This window comes from Drosophila miranda, chromosome 2, assembly GCF_003369915.1.
Source record: "Drosophila miranda strain MSH22 chromosome 2, D.miranda_PacBio2.1, whole genome shotgun sequence".
Lineage (NCBI taxonomy): Eukaryota > Metazoa > Arthropoda > Insecta > Diptera > Drosophilidae > Drosophila > Drosophila miranda.
In genome coordinates this window covers 26,060,547-26,076,168 of record NC_046675.1, presented here as the reverse complement: position 1 = coordinate 26,076,168, position 15,622 = coordinate 26,060,547, and the positions used below count along the sequence as shown (strand labels likewise).

General features: G+C 40.7%; 3 protein-coding genes across 7 annotated transcripts in view; all 3 read left to right on the top strand.

Moving 5' to 3' along the window:
• LOC117186899 (BTB/POZ domain-containing adapter for CUL3-mediated RhoA degradation protein 3-like) overlaps positions 1–15,622 on the top strand; it is a 29,434-nt gene that overhangs the window by 13,247 nt on the left and 565 nt on the right. For 2 of the 3 annotated variants that reach the window (XM_033388212.1, XM_033388213.1), the window contains exons 3-4: positions 1,060–1,431; positions 1,489–2,084. In XM_033388212.1, the coding sequence (XP_033244103.1) occupies positions 1,060–1,431; positions 1,489–2,069 (953 nt within the window). In that variant the 3' untranslated portion in view covers positions 2,070–2,084. Of the gene's footprint in view, positions 1–1,059; positions 1,432–1,488; positions 2,085–14,888; positions 15,548–15,622 lie in introns of those variants that run through there. The other variant, XM_033388211.1, reaches the window with a different exon arrangement.
• LOC108157941 (protein argonaute-2-like) lies at positions 3,649–6,600 on the top strand. Of its 2 annotated transcripts, XM_033388207.1 has the most exons (8): positions 3,649–3,993; positions 4,061–4,149; positions 4,208–4,814; positions 4,909–5,253; positions 5,314–5,586; positions 5,650–5,961; positions 6,030–6,364; positions 6,445–6,600. In XM_033388207.1, the coding sequence occupies exons 1-8, from the start codon at positions 3,664–3,666 to the stop codon at positions 6,533–6,535; spliced, it is 2,382 nt and encodes a 793-aa protein (XP_033244098.1). In that variant the 5' UTR covers positions 3,649–3,663; the 3' UTR covers positions 6,536–6,600. The 2 variants fall into 2 exon arrangements, with proteins under 2 accessions (XP_033244098.1, XP_033244097.1); XM_033388206.1 differs by having other exon boundaries at positions 5,314–5,961.
• On the top strand, positions 7,648–12,614 carry LOC117186902 (BTB/POZ domain-containing adapter for CUL3-mediated RhoA degradation protein 3-like). Of its 2 annotated transcripts, XM_033388217.1 has the most exons (4): positions 7,661–7,691; positions 7,767–7,823; positions 11,258–11,629; positions 11,687–12,614. In XM_033388217.1, exons 1-4 carry the CDS (start codon positions 7,676–7,678, stop codon positions 12,409–12,411), a joined length of 1,170 nt encoding a protein of 389 aa, XP_033244108.1. In that variant the 5' UTR covers positions 7,661–7,675; the 3' UTR covers positions 12,412–12,614. The 2 variants fall into 2 exon arrangements, with proteins under 2 accessions (XP_033244109.1, XP_033244108.1); XM_033388218.1 differs by lacking the exons at positions 11,258–11,629; positions 11,687–12,614 and adding an exon at positions 7,873–9,429 and having other exon boundaries at positions 7,648–7,691.

Sequence of the window (15,622 nt, the reverse complement as noted above, 5' to 3'; positions counted from 1 at the left end):
TTACTGTTGCGGCTATATGGCTGTTAAAACACAACTTATGATCATGTAGGACTCCGAGGTCATTTAAACAACCAGGGTATGATTTTCTAGAACTTAAATGTAAAATGTCATGGTTGCTGGACCAGGACGACGTCCGCTCCACTCTCGTCTAAGCAGAGTATTAGTATGGTTCATATTAATAATACATATACGTAATAATACGAACAACAAGCACAAAAAGCGCATCTAATTGATACGGTAGCTGATATCAAACTATTTTATTCATTTGTTTACTTAACTTCCGTTTGATAGCCCTGGAAAGGTTTATATTTAAAATCGCGTTGCTGATTTTATATATATGTTGCCTAAAACCATTCGGTATGACTGGGTGATATGTCAACATTTTTTTGTAAAATACAAACCAAGAGAGCATTTTTACATATATTTTTATTTTATGTTTTGATAATTCGAATTCCTGAGGAAAAGAGACGGCGAGATATTTTCCACTATTTAGGAAGGCTTTGTATTCGAAAGAATTTGCGAATTGTTCCAAACACCTTTGAGCGCGGACTGACTATTTCTAATCAATTAGGCGTGACGTCCCGCCCATTGGTGCTCCCGTTTTCACATTCCGCAAGGTTGCTACGTTTTCTAAACGAAAACATTTTCATTTCGACAAAATGAAAGGTCGTCTGTTCTTTTTACTCTGCTATTTCGCATATTTGTCGCCGGCCGTTTTTTTTTTCGACGTCCAAAATCAGGTACCTTGAGCACAAATTGACAAAATTGCCGTTCTTACGGAGGAAAACCTTTCAAAGTCCCAAAACAAGCAACACATACAAAAAAATATATCAAAGCATACTTGATTATGTTAATATTTTGTATGTGCCCTAGACAAAATATTCCGATGCCAGGGATGAAAATAAAGAAAGTATCGGAAATAGAACTTTTTATCGATATATAGTTTTATTGACTGTCCGTTTTGATGTAGAGATAATTTTGCAAACTGATTTTCTTTGTAACCAAATTGGATTTAGTTCTTCATCGTGGCTAATACATTCGTAAAAATTGATCCCATAGCGCTGGAGGATTGTGCGAGCGTAAGCAACGCAAAAGATAGCGTTTGCCAAAGCTCCAAACAAAAGGGCGTTGGTGTCATAGGTGCACCAAAAGAAATAGCTTGCTGCATTGAAGACCTGGGTTCCGCTCTACAAGACAAAGTGATTTTGGCACCTGCAGAAAGTAGCCACCAATTTGTGCTTCATGCCAAGCAGTCTGAAGCCATGTCCGGTGATCAGAAAGTGCTGTTAAAAGGGCATTCGTCTCAGTATGTCAAGCTGAATGTTGGTGGTTGCTTATATTATACTACAATCGGAACACTGACAAGGCATAATGATACAATGCTAAGCGCTATGTTTAGTGGTCGCATGGAGGTGCTAACTGATTCAGAAGGTAATTAATTTACATTGAAATTATTCTGTAATATGTATACAAAAATTCACGTTGCAGGTTGGATACTAATAGATCGCTGTGGAAACCATTTTGGAATCATACTCAACTTCTTGCGCGATGGCAGTGTCCCATTACCCGAAACTAACAAAGAAATAGCTGAGCTACTTGCAGAATCAAAATACTACTGCATTACCGAGCTTGCATTGTCATGTGAACGGGCACTATATGCACACATTGAGCCAAAACCCATTTGCCGCATTCCATTGATAACTTCGCAAAAAGAGCAACAACTTCTAATCAGCGCGTCTTCGAAACCGGCTGTTATTTTAGTGGTGCAGCGACAAAACAACAAGTATTCATACACAAGCACATCCGATGACAATTTATTAAAAAATATTGAACTTTTCGACAAGTTCTCTCTGCGTTTCAACGAACGCATTTTATTCATCAAAGATGTTATAGGACCAAGAGAAATATGTTGCTGGTCCTTTTATGGGCACGGAAAAATGGTTGCTGAAGTGTGTTGTACTTCTATAGTTTATGCAACTGATCGAAAACATACTAAAGTGGAATTTCCTGAGGCACGTATTTACGAAGAAACACTTAAAGTGTTGCTATACGAGAATCGAAACGCCTGACCAAGATCTAATGCAGGCCAGTATACAAGCGACGAAAAGGAAGAGCGATCTGCACTAGCGCGGTTGCGATCAAACAAACGGAACAACCACACATGACACGCATAGGTTTTTTATAAACTTAGTTTTGATGGCGTTGCCTATCTACAAGTTCAGCTCGTTGCTGACTTCTAGCGTCAGTAAATGTATAAAACGCGATCGGATGTATAGTTCATTAATATAATTTTTTAAATAAAAATTAACCCTATCTGAAACTGTTTACAAATGAAATTAAAAGAACCGTCGAATAACCTTGCAAATATTTATGGATACATATATACATATGCATATGATTCGCTTTCCAGTATAAATATACATATGTAGAAACCAACACTGATATGAAATCTTAGCAAAAACGTTTGCTCATTTTTATAAAACGATCTTCAAGAGTCTAAAAATGATAAGTTAAAGAATAGCTTTCTACATCTACCAACCTTCAAACTTCCGAAAATGTTGGTGTCTTGATTATATTGTTAAAAAAAATGACATCCAAATAAATTAATGACAGACCAAAAAGAAAATATATACCTCCAAACGGAGGGTGACCCCATAAAGAAATGGGTCAGCTATCGCAGCCACCAAGTCATCTAAATACGTGCGGATCCACCTGGACAACCACACTAACTTGGAATAACTACATAACTAGCAAAGCGACATTAACTTCAGAAAACAATACTGGCTACTGGAAAAAACTGTACCAGCACGGAAGATACCTTTTAGTGTTTAAAACAAAGTTATATCCTGTAGCTGTAAAATGATTCTGTCGCCTTTGATCAAAAACCGCAAATAAATTTTGGTAAATATTTATTTTTTATACCCGATACTCAAAATGAGTATTGGGGTATATTAGATTTGTGGTGAAAGTGGATGTGTGTAACGTCCAGAAGGAATCGTTTCCGACCCCATAAAGTATATATATTCTTGATCAGCATCAATAGCCGAGTCTATTGAGCCCTGTCTGTCTGTCCGTCTGTCCGTCCGTCCGTCTGTACGTCCCTATCAGCGCCTAGTGCTCAAAGGGCGAAAATCTGTGGCATCCACAATTTCAAAGTTACGAGAAAACAGAAAACGCAGAGTAGTAGAGGATAATTATATGTTCTAGAGTGCAAAATCTGAACCAGATCGTATAATGATTATAGCCAGAATCAAGAAAACAATTTCATTCTTTCTCGCTCTGTCTCTCTCTAACACACAGGTTTCATGGTCGGTTTTGCCAATTGCAAAATATGAGTTCAAGGATCTCAGAGCCTATAAGAGCCAGAGCAACCAAATTTGGTATCCACACTCCTGTGATATCGGACCTTGACCGTTTCGTGTCCAAATTTCGCCACACCCCCTTCCGCTCCCGCAAAGCACGAAAATCTGGGGCATCCACAAATCTCAGAGACTATTAAGTCTAGAGTAACCAAATTTGGTATCCGCACTTCTGTTAGATCTCACTATAAAACTTATATCTTAGAATTTCGCCCCACCCCCTTCCGCCCCCCCAAAGGACAAAAATCTGTTGCATCCACAATATTGCACATTCGAGAAAACTAAAAACGCAGAATCATAGATAATGATCATATCTATTAGGTTGCAGCCTCTGCTCCCTCAGACCCAAAAAGTGGTGCCGCCACTCCCAGCAGGCACCATGAAACGTGGAACTTTGGGAAAACCAGGTCAAGTATCTGTTAATTATCTCGACGTTAACTTGGATAAAATGCCTGCGGTGGCCTATCAGTACGATGTGAAGATCACGTCAGTATTTCCTAAAAAGTTCTATCGTCAGGCTTTTGAGCAGTACAGAGTTGAAAATTTGGGGGGTGCGATTGCCGCATATGATGGACGTGCATCGTGCTACTCAGTTGTGAAACTAAAATGCAGCCCCCAGGGCCAAGAAGTGAAAGTAAGTGTTGTATATTTCGCTGAGTTTGATGTGCTTTTGAAGTGAAACTTGCCCTCTTGTCGTCCAGGTAACAGATCGCCACGGCCGTACCTTGAATTACACTGTGGAGCTCAAGAAGACACAGGACTCGGAAGTCGATTTGAGCTCACTAAGAAGGTGAGTGAACCGAATTGAACGAATTGAACCGTATGTGTGCAGTTTTCCATTTTTGCAGCTACATGAAGGACAAGATTTATGATAAGCCCATGCGAGCCTTGCAGTGTCTGGAGGTTGTGTTGGCGGCTCCCTGTCATAACACCGCTAGACGCGCCGGTCGCTCCTTCTTCAAAAGGTCTGATCCCGGAAACGCCTTTGATCTTAAAGACGGCTACGAAGCTCTGGTTGGGCTCCATCAAACATTCGTGCTTGGCGATCGCCCGTTTGTTAATGTGGACATATCACACAAGGCCTATCCGAAGGCCATGTCGATCATTGACTATATAGAGCATTATCAGCGGCAGAAAATTGACAAAAGCACAAATCTTGACTACAGGCGTTCTGATATTGAGTCATTCCTAAATGACATTTATATAATTTACGACCCGCCTGCCTGTCTTGGCAGCGCCCCTCGCGTCTTCAGAGTCAACGGGCTTTCCAAGGCTCCGGCTAGCACTCAGACATTTGAGCTGGATGGGAAAGAAACGACCGTTGCAAAGTACTTCAAGTCTCGGGAGTATGATTTAAAGTTTCCGAACCTTCTCTGCTTGCATGTTTGGCCGCCGTTAAAACGCATTTATTTGCCTATCGAACTATGTCGCATGGACGATGGGCAGACAATGAAGGTGAGTTAAAAATCTCCCAAGCGGGGAGCTTCCCTTCACTCCAAATCATTCTGCGTTTCCTGCTTTTATTTGATTTATCTGTATCGTATCGCAGCGCAAGGATACTGCTGCTCGGGTGGCGGCCATGCTTAAGTTTGCTGGCACGTCAACCAACGAGAGGAAGGCCAAGATCGTCCGCTTGCTGGAATATTTCAAGCACAATTTAGACCCGACCATCAGCCACTTTGGCATACGGCTGGGCAATGACTTCATCGTCGTGAATACACGCACGCTCAATGCGCCTCAGATTGAGTACAAAAACAACAATTTGGCTTCGGTGAGGAACGGTTCGTGGCGCATGGATCGCATGCAATTCTTTGAACCCAAGCCAAAGCCACATAAATGGGCCATACTCTACGGTAAGATTAACTACCTGTATGTGGACGAGCTTCAGAAGATGGTAAGTTCATTGCAGCATTTCAAACAGATCCGATCCTAATCCGACTAATTTTCGTCGCAGGTTCTTCAGCAGAGTCGCACCCTCAATCTGTGCCTGGATACCAAAGCCGAGATACGGAATTACAAGGACGAACGTGAAATAGATGCTCATTTCCACGATTTCAAAAAAAATCAATTTGATTTGGTGTTCGTTATTATACCAAATGTCGGGCGCTGTTATGATGTCGTGAAGCAAAAGGCTGAGCTGAAGCACGGCATTCTCACACAATGCATCAAGCAGATCACAGTCGAGCGTAAATGCAACCCGCAGTGTATTGGTAACGTTCTACTTAAGGTCAATTCCAAGCTGAACGGTATTAATCACAAGCTAAGGGATGACCCGCGCTGTCTGTTAAAGAACGCAATGTTTTTGGGTGCCGATGTGAGTCATCCGTCGCCCGATCAGTGGGAGATCCCCAGTGTGGTGGGTGTTGCCGCCTCCCATGATCCTTTCGGGGCTTCATATAACATGCAATATCGCTTGCAACGCTCTACCCTGGAGGAGATCGAGGACATGGAGTCGATAGTCCTGGAGCACTTGCGTGTTTATTATCAGTTCCGGAAATCCTATCCCGAGCACATCATCTATTACCGTGATGGTGTCGGCGATGGTCAGTTCCCCAAGATCAAAAGTGAAGAGTTGAGAGGAATTTCTGCGGCCTGCTGCAAGGTAATTGGAACCGTTGCATCCAGATTTTGTTGTCATTTTCTATCGCTACTCGACCGTTCGCCTTTCAGATGCACATTAAACCCAAGATTTGCTGCGTCATTGGAGCTCCATCGCAATATAACAAGTTCAACAATGTCGATCCGGGAACCGTCGTCGATCGCACCATTGTCCATCCCAATGAGATGGAGTTCTTCATGGTCAGCCATCAGGCGAATCAGGGGACGGCCAAGCCGACGCGTTACAACGTAATTGAGAATACGGGCAACTTGGATATTGATGTACTGCAGCAATTGACATACAATCTTTGTCACATGTTTCCTCGTTGCAACCGCGCAGTGTCTTATCCGGCTCCGGCATATTTGGCACATTTGGCTGCGGCACGTGGACGTGTCTACCTCACTGGGTGCGATATTAATACTATTATTGTTTCATATATTCGTTCTGATAACGTCTTGACTAATATCTTGACCGCTTTTCTTCCAGCTCCACCAAGTTCCGTTCTCCACAGGAGGAGTACGCAAAGCGTTTGATTGTTCCAGAGTTCATGAAGACGAATCCTATGTACTTCGTGTAGGCATCAAAAAACAGCTTCACTTCTGCCTATAGTAATTCAATTGAAATATGATTATTCTTTATAAATTGTATATTTTATCATTATCATCATGTAAGGGGCACACTCTACTCTACTCTACTCTACTCTACGTTATGCTATATGACACTAGACATATGTATTCCAGAGCTGTCGACCAGAGCTACGCAGTAGCCGGCGCACGTGTGTGCTGAACGGGTCGCTTCGTCCGCCGCTTGAAGTCCTGGTTGGTCCAATCGTCCCACTTGCGAGTTCGAAAATCTCTCCTGAGCCTGGCCCGGGATGGTTTAAGGTTTAAGGGAAAATACGGTTTATTTACTTTTTTATTCGTAAAAGCCAATTTTTTGTATCGTTATATTTTGACTGCACCGCGAATTAATTTCGATTGCATTTAAATTTTATCGAACCATTGGTCAATCATTTGAAATAATTTACTTGCTTGAGCGCATGAAAAATAGCAGAACCTCTGATGAAACAATTGTGTGTGGATTGACATGTGCATGAAAGATTTCACTCCTTTCCTTAGTGGAAATCAATGGAGTCAAAGATTTTGTTCGTTTTTCACTAAAATAATAAGCAGCTGCTGTTGTACCGGCGGTCAGTACAGACCTAATCAACTCACTGGAGCCCCAGCCCCGCCCACGGCCACTCCCACTCCATCCACAAGCTCCGCCACTTCTGGCGCCCTACAGCAGCGTGGAGAACGGCAAAGGGCCCCAAAGGCCTTCATGGAAAATATTACAAAAATAAATAACCCCATTTTCCAGGACCTAAGTTCATTTTTTTATTGTTAGGTCTGAAATATAAATAGCAGTATCCCTAAACCCTTCGAGTACCCGGTATAAAAAATGCTATTTAGAGAATTCCTAGGATAGTTGAAAAGCAGAATTTCTTAATTGAGCACCAACTAACTGCACACCAAATGAAAATTAATCATTTACTACAGATTCAACTACAAGATTATTAGAATCGATCACACAGCACAGCGCTATACGTCAAACATATTTAAAGTAAAAAGTTTGGCATCAGAAAACAGGAAATAAATATTGCAGTCATTCGAAACAGTTCAGTCGTTGAGAACAGATATAAAATTCAACAAAAATAAAAATAATAAAAAATATAAAAATGGAAAAGGAAAATAGTGAGTGAAAAACAAAACTGAAAGTGAAAAGTTCCCATGCGAATTTGTTTAATAAAATAAATTTATTCCGATTAGAATATAAACCGAATGCCGAAAAACCAACCAAGCCCCTCCAACAGCATCAACTAAAAGGTAAGTGAAGGATTGTTTTGACCCTGCCTGTACGTTGTTTACTTTCAAGATGTACGTTTTGGGAGGAATGAGTTGCAATTTCAGGGGACCTTCCTGAGTTCTGTGAATGTGCGATATACGGCCTCCATATACGTTGCTCAGAATGTAGCCAACTAGCAGTAGACCCCTAGATGAATCGCGACTTTTTAGTTATGTTTCTATCAGAAAAGCTACCTTTAGAGGGTATTTCGTTCGAATTTAACAAAAAAAAATTTAGTAAACTTTGACATTTTACTCAAAGGCATACTTGATGGTTTCCATTTCAAGTGGGTAGCAATGAAGACGGTACAGTGATCTGTGTATGGCCTGTATGGCCCCATCTGGGCCTGGAAGTCAGTCGAGCCATTCGTCTCTGTGAGGACTGAATGTATTGAAGGGGGTATCTGTGTACTCTGTGTTCAATTGCTCCGGTCACCACGCAGTAACTCCGTAGTGTAGTATTGGCCTAACTATTGCTAGATGCATCCATTGGACTATACTTGGGTTGGTGCCCCTTTTTACAAAAATGGATTTTGTACATGTATAGAGCGCTGTCGTGGCCTTCGTCACTTTATTTTTGACGTTCAGGTTTATGTTTAATGTTTAGAGTTCAACTATGGACAGTTAAACTGTGTAAAAATAAGAAGGTAGAAATCATAAAATTAAATAAAATAATTATTCATTAAAGATTTTACTTTGGAAGCACAAGTATCAAAGGAAAAAAAGATAAACAAATTTATTGTAGTCGCGGCAAAGGCTACGACAAGATTCATGGTCAGAGTAGTTCGAAGGACAGGACGACGCAGAGGATAGTAATGCCTAGTTGGGCGGGATGGGACAGCAATATTGATAAGGCTAATGAGGGCCGAGGATTCAACGTCGCCTAGGAGAAGTTTGTGGAGAAACAGAATTCCATGGAAACTCCTACGACTTTCAGGAGAGTGCAAGTTCATGAGACGCAGCCGACTCTCATAAGAAGGAAGATGACGAGAGGGGTCCCAATTAAGTCCGCGCAGGGCAAAGATAAGGAATTGTTTTTGAACGGACTCGAGCATATCTTGATATTTTTGGTAATGGGGAGACCAGATACAGGAACCATATTCCAAGATAGGTGTAGAATAGTTTAGTGGTTAGGGGTCAGAAAATTCCTTCGACCATCTTTTGATAAAGACAAGGACTCCTTTGGCTTTATTCGAAATAGCGGATATATGAGAACTAAAACATAAGTTATGTACGAAAATAATGCCTAAGTCATTAACTTTGTATAGGCGTTCCAAGGAAATTTTATGAATTGTGAAGTTAAAAAGGTAAGACTTGTTGCGATGGAGGGTCATGGCGTTAAATTTGGAAATGTTAAGAGGAAGAGCGCTAATAATGTACCAATTTTTGAGAGCGTCGAGATCTGATTGAAGAAATAACGAGGTTACCAGATCGCTGTAGGAAAAACATAGCTTGACATCATCAGCATACATTAGGACTCGTGAATTAGTTAAAACTTGGGGAAGATCATTGATAAGGAGGTTAAATATTTCCAATTCAACTTTTTGCCAATTACCAACCATAAGTAAATGCCACTGTTGCTGAAGGATATCCTGCATCAATTTAATATGGGGGTGTTAGGAGAGGGATCTTGTATTTATTTGTGAATACTGTCAGTCCGCTCGATACTGTCCATTCGAGAGTCCCGCAAGCTTTGCGGTCATTATGTAGTGGAGTGTTTGGAGGTATTTCCCCAAGAAAATAATTGCAACTTTGCATGTGGATGTGATCCATCGAAGTTACCGCTCCCTCTCTAGGGAGGTATGCCGGTTCGATGGTTGTACACCCGGGGGAAATGCGTGTCTAATAAAATGGTTAGGGACTCCTCACTGGAGTTAGTGGGTAGTTTTCGCGGGGATCTTGCGTAGCCTTGCGGGCTCTGATGTTTCCTCTATTTCTGATTTTATAGCATGTATGTGGCCCCGGGTTTTCCGTAGTGATATTTTAGTCCAGGACGCCAGATCTTATTATAATTAGGAGCTTGTGCATGAACATAACGCCATTGCATATTCTGCGATGGTGTGACGACGGCAGGTCAATAAGATTTAGCATAGACCGGTAGGTCTATGGTGACAAGATTCTACCCGAGTCCCAGTTAAAGTTACGAAGGGCAAAAATTAAAATTGCTTTTGCACAGATTCAATAACAACCTGCTGCTCTTTATACTGCGGGCTCCACACAAAGGAACAATACTCCAATATCGGACGTAATAACAAGATATACAGTTTTTCGTCATGTACGGGTCGTCAAACTTCTTTAACCAAAGCTTGATGATCGCTAAAACACTCTTAGCTTTATTTACTGTTGTGGCTATATGGCTGTTAAAACACAACTTATGATCAAGTAGGACTCCGCGGTCATTTAAACAACCAGGGTATGATTTCCTAGAACTTATGAGACAAAATGTGGAGCGCGACGGTAAAATGTCATGGTTGCTGGACTAGGACAACGTCCGCTCCACTCTCGTCTAAGCAGAGTATTAGTATGGTTCATAATAATAATACATATACGTAATAATACGAACAACAAGCACAAAAAGCGCATCTAATTGATACGGTAGCTGATATCAAACTATTTTATTCATTTGTTTACTTAACTTCCGTTTGATAGCCCTGGAAAGGTTTATATTGAAAATCGAGTTGCTGATTTTATATATATGTTGCCTAAAACCATTCGGTATGACTGGGTGATATGTCAACATTTTTTTGTAAAATACAAACCAAGAGAGCATTTTTACATATATTTTTATTTTATGTTTTGATAATTCGAATTCCTGAGGAAAAGAGACGGCGAGATATTTTCCACTATTTAGGAAGGCTTTGTATTCGAAAGAATTTGCGAATTGTTCCAAACACCTTTGAGCGCGGACTGACTATTTCTAATCAATTAGGCGTGACGTCCCGCCCATTGGTGCTCCCGTTTTCACATTCCGCAAGGTTGCTACGTTTTCTAAACGAAAACATTTTCATTTCGACAAAATGAAAGGTCGTCTGTTCTTTTTACTCTGCTGTTTCGCATATTTTTCGCCGGCCGTTTTTTTTTCGACTTCCAAAATCAGGTACCTTGAGCACAAATTGACAAAATTGCCGTTCTTACGGAGGAAAACCTTTCAAAGTCCCAAAACAAGCAACACATACAAAAAAATATATCAAAGCATACTTGATTATGTTAATATTTTGTATGTGCCCTAGACAAAATATTCCGATGCCAGGGATGAAAATAAAGAAAGTATCGGAAATAGAACTTTTTATCGATATATAGTTTTATTGACTGTCCGTTTTGATGTAGAGATAATTTTGCAAACTGATTTTCTTTGTAACCAAATTGGATTTAGTTCTTCATCGTGGCTAATACATTCGTCAAAATTTATCCCATAGCGCTGGAGGATTGTGCGAGCGTAAGCAACGCAAAAGATAGCGTTTGCCAAAGCTCCAAACAAAAGGGCGTTGGTGTCATAGGTGCACCAAAAGAAATAGCTTGCTGCATTGAAGACCTGGGTTCCGCTCTACAAGACAAAGTGATTTTGGCACCTGCAGAAAGTAGCCACCAATTTGTGCTTCATGCCAAGCAGTCTGAAGCCATGTCCGGTGATCAGAAAGTGCTGTTAAAAGGGCATTCGTCTCAGTATGTCAAGCTGAATGTTGGTGGTTGCTTATATTATACTACAATCGGAACACTGACGAAGCACAATGATACAATGCTAAGCGCTATGTTTAGTGGTCGCATGGAGGTGCTAACTGATTCAGAAGGTAATTAATTTACATTGAAATTGTTCTGTAATATGTATACAAAAATTCACGTTGCAGGTTGGATACTAATAGATCGCTGTGGAAACCATTTTGGAATCATACTTAACTTCTTGCGCGATGGCAGTGTCCCATTACCCGAAACTAACAAAGAAATAGCTGAGCTACTTGCAGAATCAAAATACTACTGCATTACCGAGCTTGCATTGTCATGTGAACGGGCACTATATGCACACATTGAGCCAAAACCTATTTGCCGCATTCCATTGATAACTTCGCAAAAAGAGCAACAACTTCTAATCAGCGCGTCTTCGAAACCGGCTGTTATTTTAGTGGTGCAGCGACAAAACAACAAGTATTCATACACAAGCACATCCGATGACAATTTATTAAAAAATATTGAACTTTTCGATAAGCTCTCTCTGCGTTTCAACGAACGCATTTTATTCATCAAAGATGTTATAGGACCAAGTGAAATATGTTGCTGGTCCTTTTATGGGCACGGAAAAAAGGTTGCTGAAGTGTGTTGTACTTCTATAGTTTATGCAACTGATCGAAAACATTTTAAAGTGGAATTTTCTGAGGCACGTATTTACGAAGAAACACTTAAAGTGTTGCTATACGAGAATCGAAACGCCCCTGACCAAGATCTAATGCAGGCCACATCTTCTGTACGTGTGGGGGGTGTTAGCGGAACAAGCATGCATCAGTATACAAGCGACGAAGAGGAAGAGCGAACTGCACTAGCGCGGTTGCGATCAAACAAACGGAACAACCCCACATGACACGCATAGGTTTTTTATTATAAACTTAGTTTTGATGGCGTTGCCTATCTACAAGTTCAGCTCGTTGCTGACTTCTAGCGTCAGTAAATGTATAAAACGCGATCGGATGTATAGTTCATTAATATAATTTTTTAAATAAAAATTAACCCTATCTGAAACTGTTTACAAATGAAATTAAAAGAACCGTCGAATAACCTTGCAAATATTTATGGATACATATGTATATGATTTGCTTTCCAGTATAAATATACATATGTAGAAACCAACACTGATATGAAATCTTAGCAAGCAAACAAAATAATATTAATTCTATGTTAAAAAAACGTTTGCTCATTTTTATAAAACGATCTTCAAGAGTCTAAAAATGATAAGTTAAAGAATAGCTTTCTACATCTACCAACCTTCAAACTTCCGAAAATGTTGGTGTCTTGATTATATTGCTTAAAAAAATGACATCCAAATAAATTAATGGCAGACCAAAAAGAAAATATATACCTCCAAACGGAGGGTGACCCCATAAAGAAACAGCTATCGCAGCCACCAAGTCATCTAAATACGTGCGGATCCACCTGGACAACCACACTAACTTGGAATAACTACACAACTAGCAAAGCGACATTAACTTCAGAAAACAATACTGGCTACTGGAAAAAACTGTACCAGCACGGAAGATAACTTTTAGTGTTTAAAACAAAGTTATATCCTGTAGCTGTAAAATGATTCTGTCGCCTTTGATCAAAAACCGCACCCCAAGCAAAGCTGTAAGCTACAGCTTTATAGTGTAAATATATATAAATTTTGGTAAATATTTATTTTTTATACCCGATACTCAAAATGAGTATTGGGGTATATTAGATTTGTGGTAAAAGTGGATGTGTGTAACGTCCAGAAGGAATCGTTTCCGACCCCATAAAGTATATATATTCTTGATCAGCATCAATAGCCGAGTCGATTGAGCCCTGTCTGTCTGTCCGTCCCCTTCAGCGCCTAGTGCTCAAAGACTATAAGAGCTAGAGCAACGTTGTTTTGGATCCAGACTTCTGTGATGTCACTGCTACAAAAATATTTCAAAACTTCGCCCCGCCCACTTCCGCCCCCACAAAGGACGAAAATCTGTGGCATCCACAATTTTAAAGATACGAGAAAACCAAAAACGCAGAATCGTAGAGGATGACTATATGTTCTAGAGTGTAAAATCTCAATCGTATAATTATTATAGCCAGAATCAAGAAAACAATTTCATTCTTTCTCGCTCTGTCTCTCTCTTACACACAGGTTTCATTGTCGGTTTTGCCAATTGCAAAATATGAGTTCAAGGATCAAGGAAATTTGCACTGGCTACGCAGCGCCCGACGTCACGCTCAGACTGATTTTCTGTCTCTCTCGCACGCATTCTTTGTCGTGTCGTTTAATATTAGCGGCGTCTGCCGGAGGAGAGCCGTACTGACTTAGTATCGGGTATAAATTTAGAGTTGCGGTCTCCGCAGCAACTCACAACGTTCCCCCTCGTTTATTGTTAGGTCTGAAATATAAATAGCAGTATCCCTAAACCCTTCGAGTACCCGGTATAAAAAATGTTATTTAGAGAATTCCTAGGATAGTTGAAAAGCAGAATTTCTTAATTGAGCACCAACTAACTGCACACCAAATGAAAATTAATCATTTACTACAGATTCAACTACAAGATTATTAGAATCGATCACACAGCACAGTGCTATACGTCAAATATATTTAGAGTAAAAAGTTTGGCATCAGAAAACAGGAAATAAATATTGCAGTCATTCGAAACAATTCAGTCGTCGGGAACAGATATAAAATTCGACAAAAATAAAAATAATAAAAAATATAAAAATTGGAAAGGAAAATAGTGAGTGAAATACAAAACTGAAAGTGAAAAGTACCCATGCGAATTTGTTCAATAAATTAAATTTATTCCGATTAGAATATAAACCGAATGCCGAAAAACCAACTAAACCAACCATGAAGCGGTACTTCGGCAAGCCCCTCCAACAGCATCAACTAAAAGGTAAGTGAAGGATTGTTTTGACCCTGCCTGTACGTTGTTTACTTTTAAGATGTACGTTTTGGGAGGAATGAGTTGCAATTTCAGGGGACCTTCCTGAGTTCTGTGAATGTGCGATATACGGCCAGAATGTAGCCAAATAGCAGTAGACCCCTAGATGAATCGCGACTTTTTAGTTATCTTTCTATCAGAAAAGCTACCTCTAGAGGGTGATATTTCGTTCGAATTTAAGAAACAAAAAAATTAGTAAACTTTGACATTTTACTCAAAGGCATACTTGATGGTTTCCATTTCAAGTGGGTAGCAATGAAGCTTTGAAATGTAGTTACAAAATAACCGTGACCTTGATAAATCGCGGTCCATTGAGGGTATTTTGTTTTGCTTTAGACTTAGCGCAGGTCCGTGTATCGATTATTTACCATTAATTCTTCCACTCTTCTTCACGAATCTGTAGCTGGAGAACAGGTTACTCACCCTCCATATGGAGGTCCTGCCGCCTCTGGCTTGGAGAAGCAGAAGCAGGAAGAGGAGCAAGGAGAATGGCAGACACAAAGGTGTCAGAAGAGGCGCGATAAGGCCGGAGAAGGCTGGGGCGGAAAGCAGCAGCAGCAGCAGCAACTTCCACAACAGCGCGGACAACACCGCGATCCTATAGAAAAACAGAACCAACAACAGCAGACAGTACAAAGGCGTCTTCAGGGCCACAATGAACAACACCAAGGAGGCTCCCAGTTCTATGGTCCACCAAAACCGCAAGACGAACTCCCAAAATGGCCAAGAGCCCAGAACCGAGGTCTGCCTCTGCAGCCTCTGCTCCCTCAGACCCAAAAAGTGGTGCCGCCACTCCCAGCAGGCACGATGAAACGTGGAACTTTTGGAAAACCAGGTCAAGTATCTGTTAATTATCTCGACGTTAACTTGGATAAAATGCCTGCGGTGGCCTATCAGTACGATGTGAAGATCACGTCAGTATTTCCTAAGAAGTTCTATCGTCAGGCTTTTGAGCAGTACAGAGTTGAACATTTGGGGGGTGCGATTGCCGCATATGATGGACGTGCATCGTGCTACTCAGTTGTGAAACTAAAATGCAGCCCCCAGGGCCAAGAAGTGAAGGTAAGTGTTGTATATTTCGCTGAGATTGATGTGCTTTTGAAGTGAAACTTGCGCTCTTGTCCTCTTGTTGTCCAG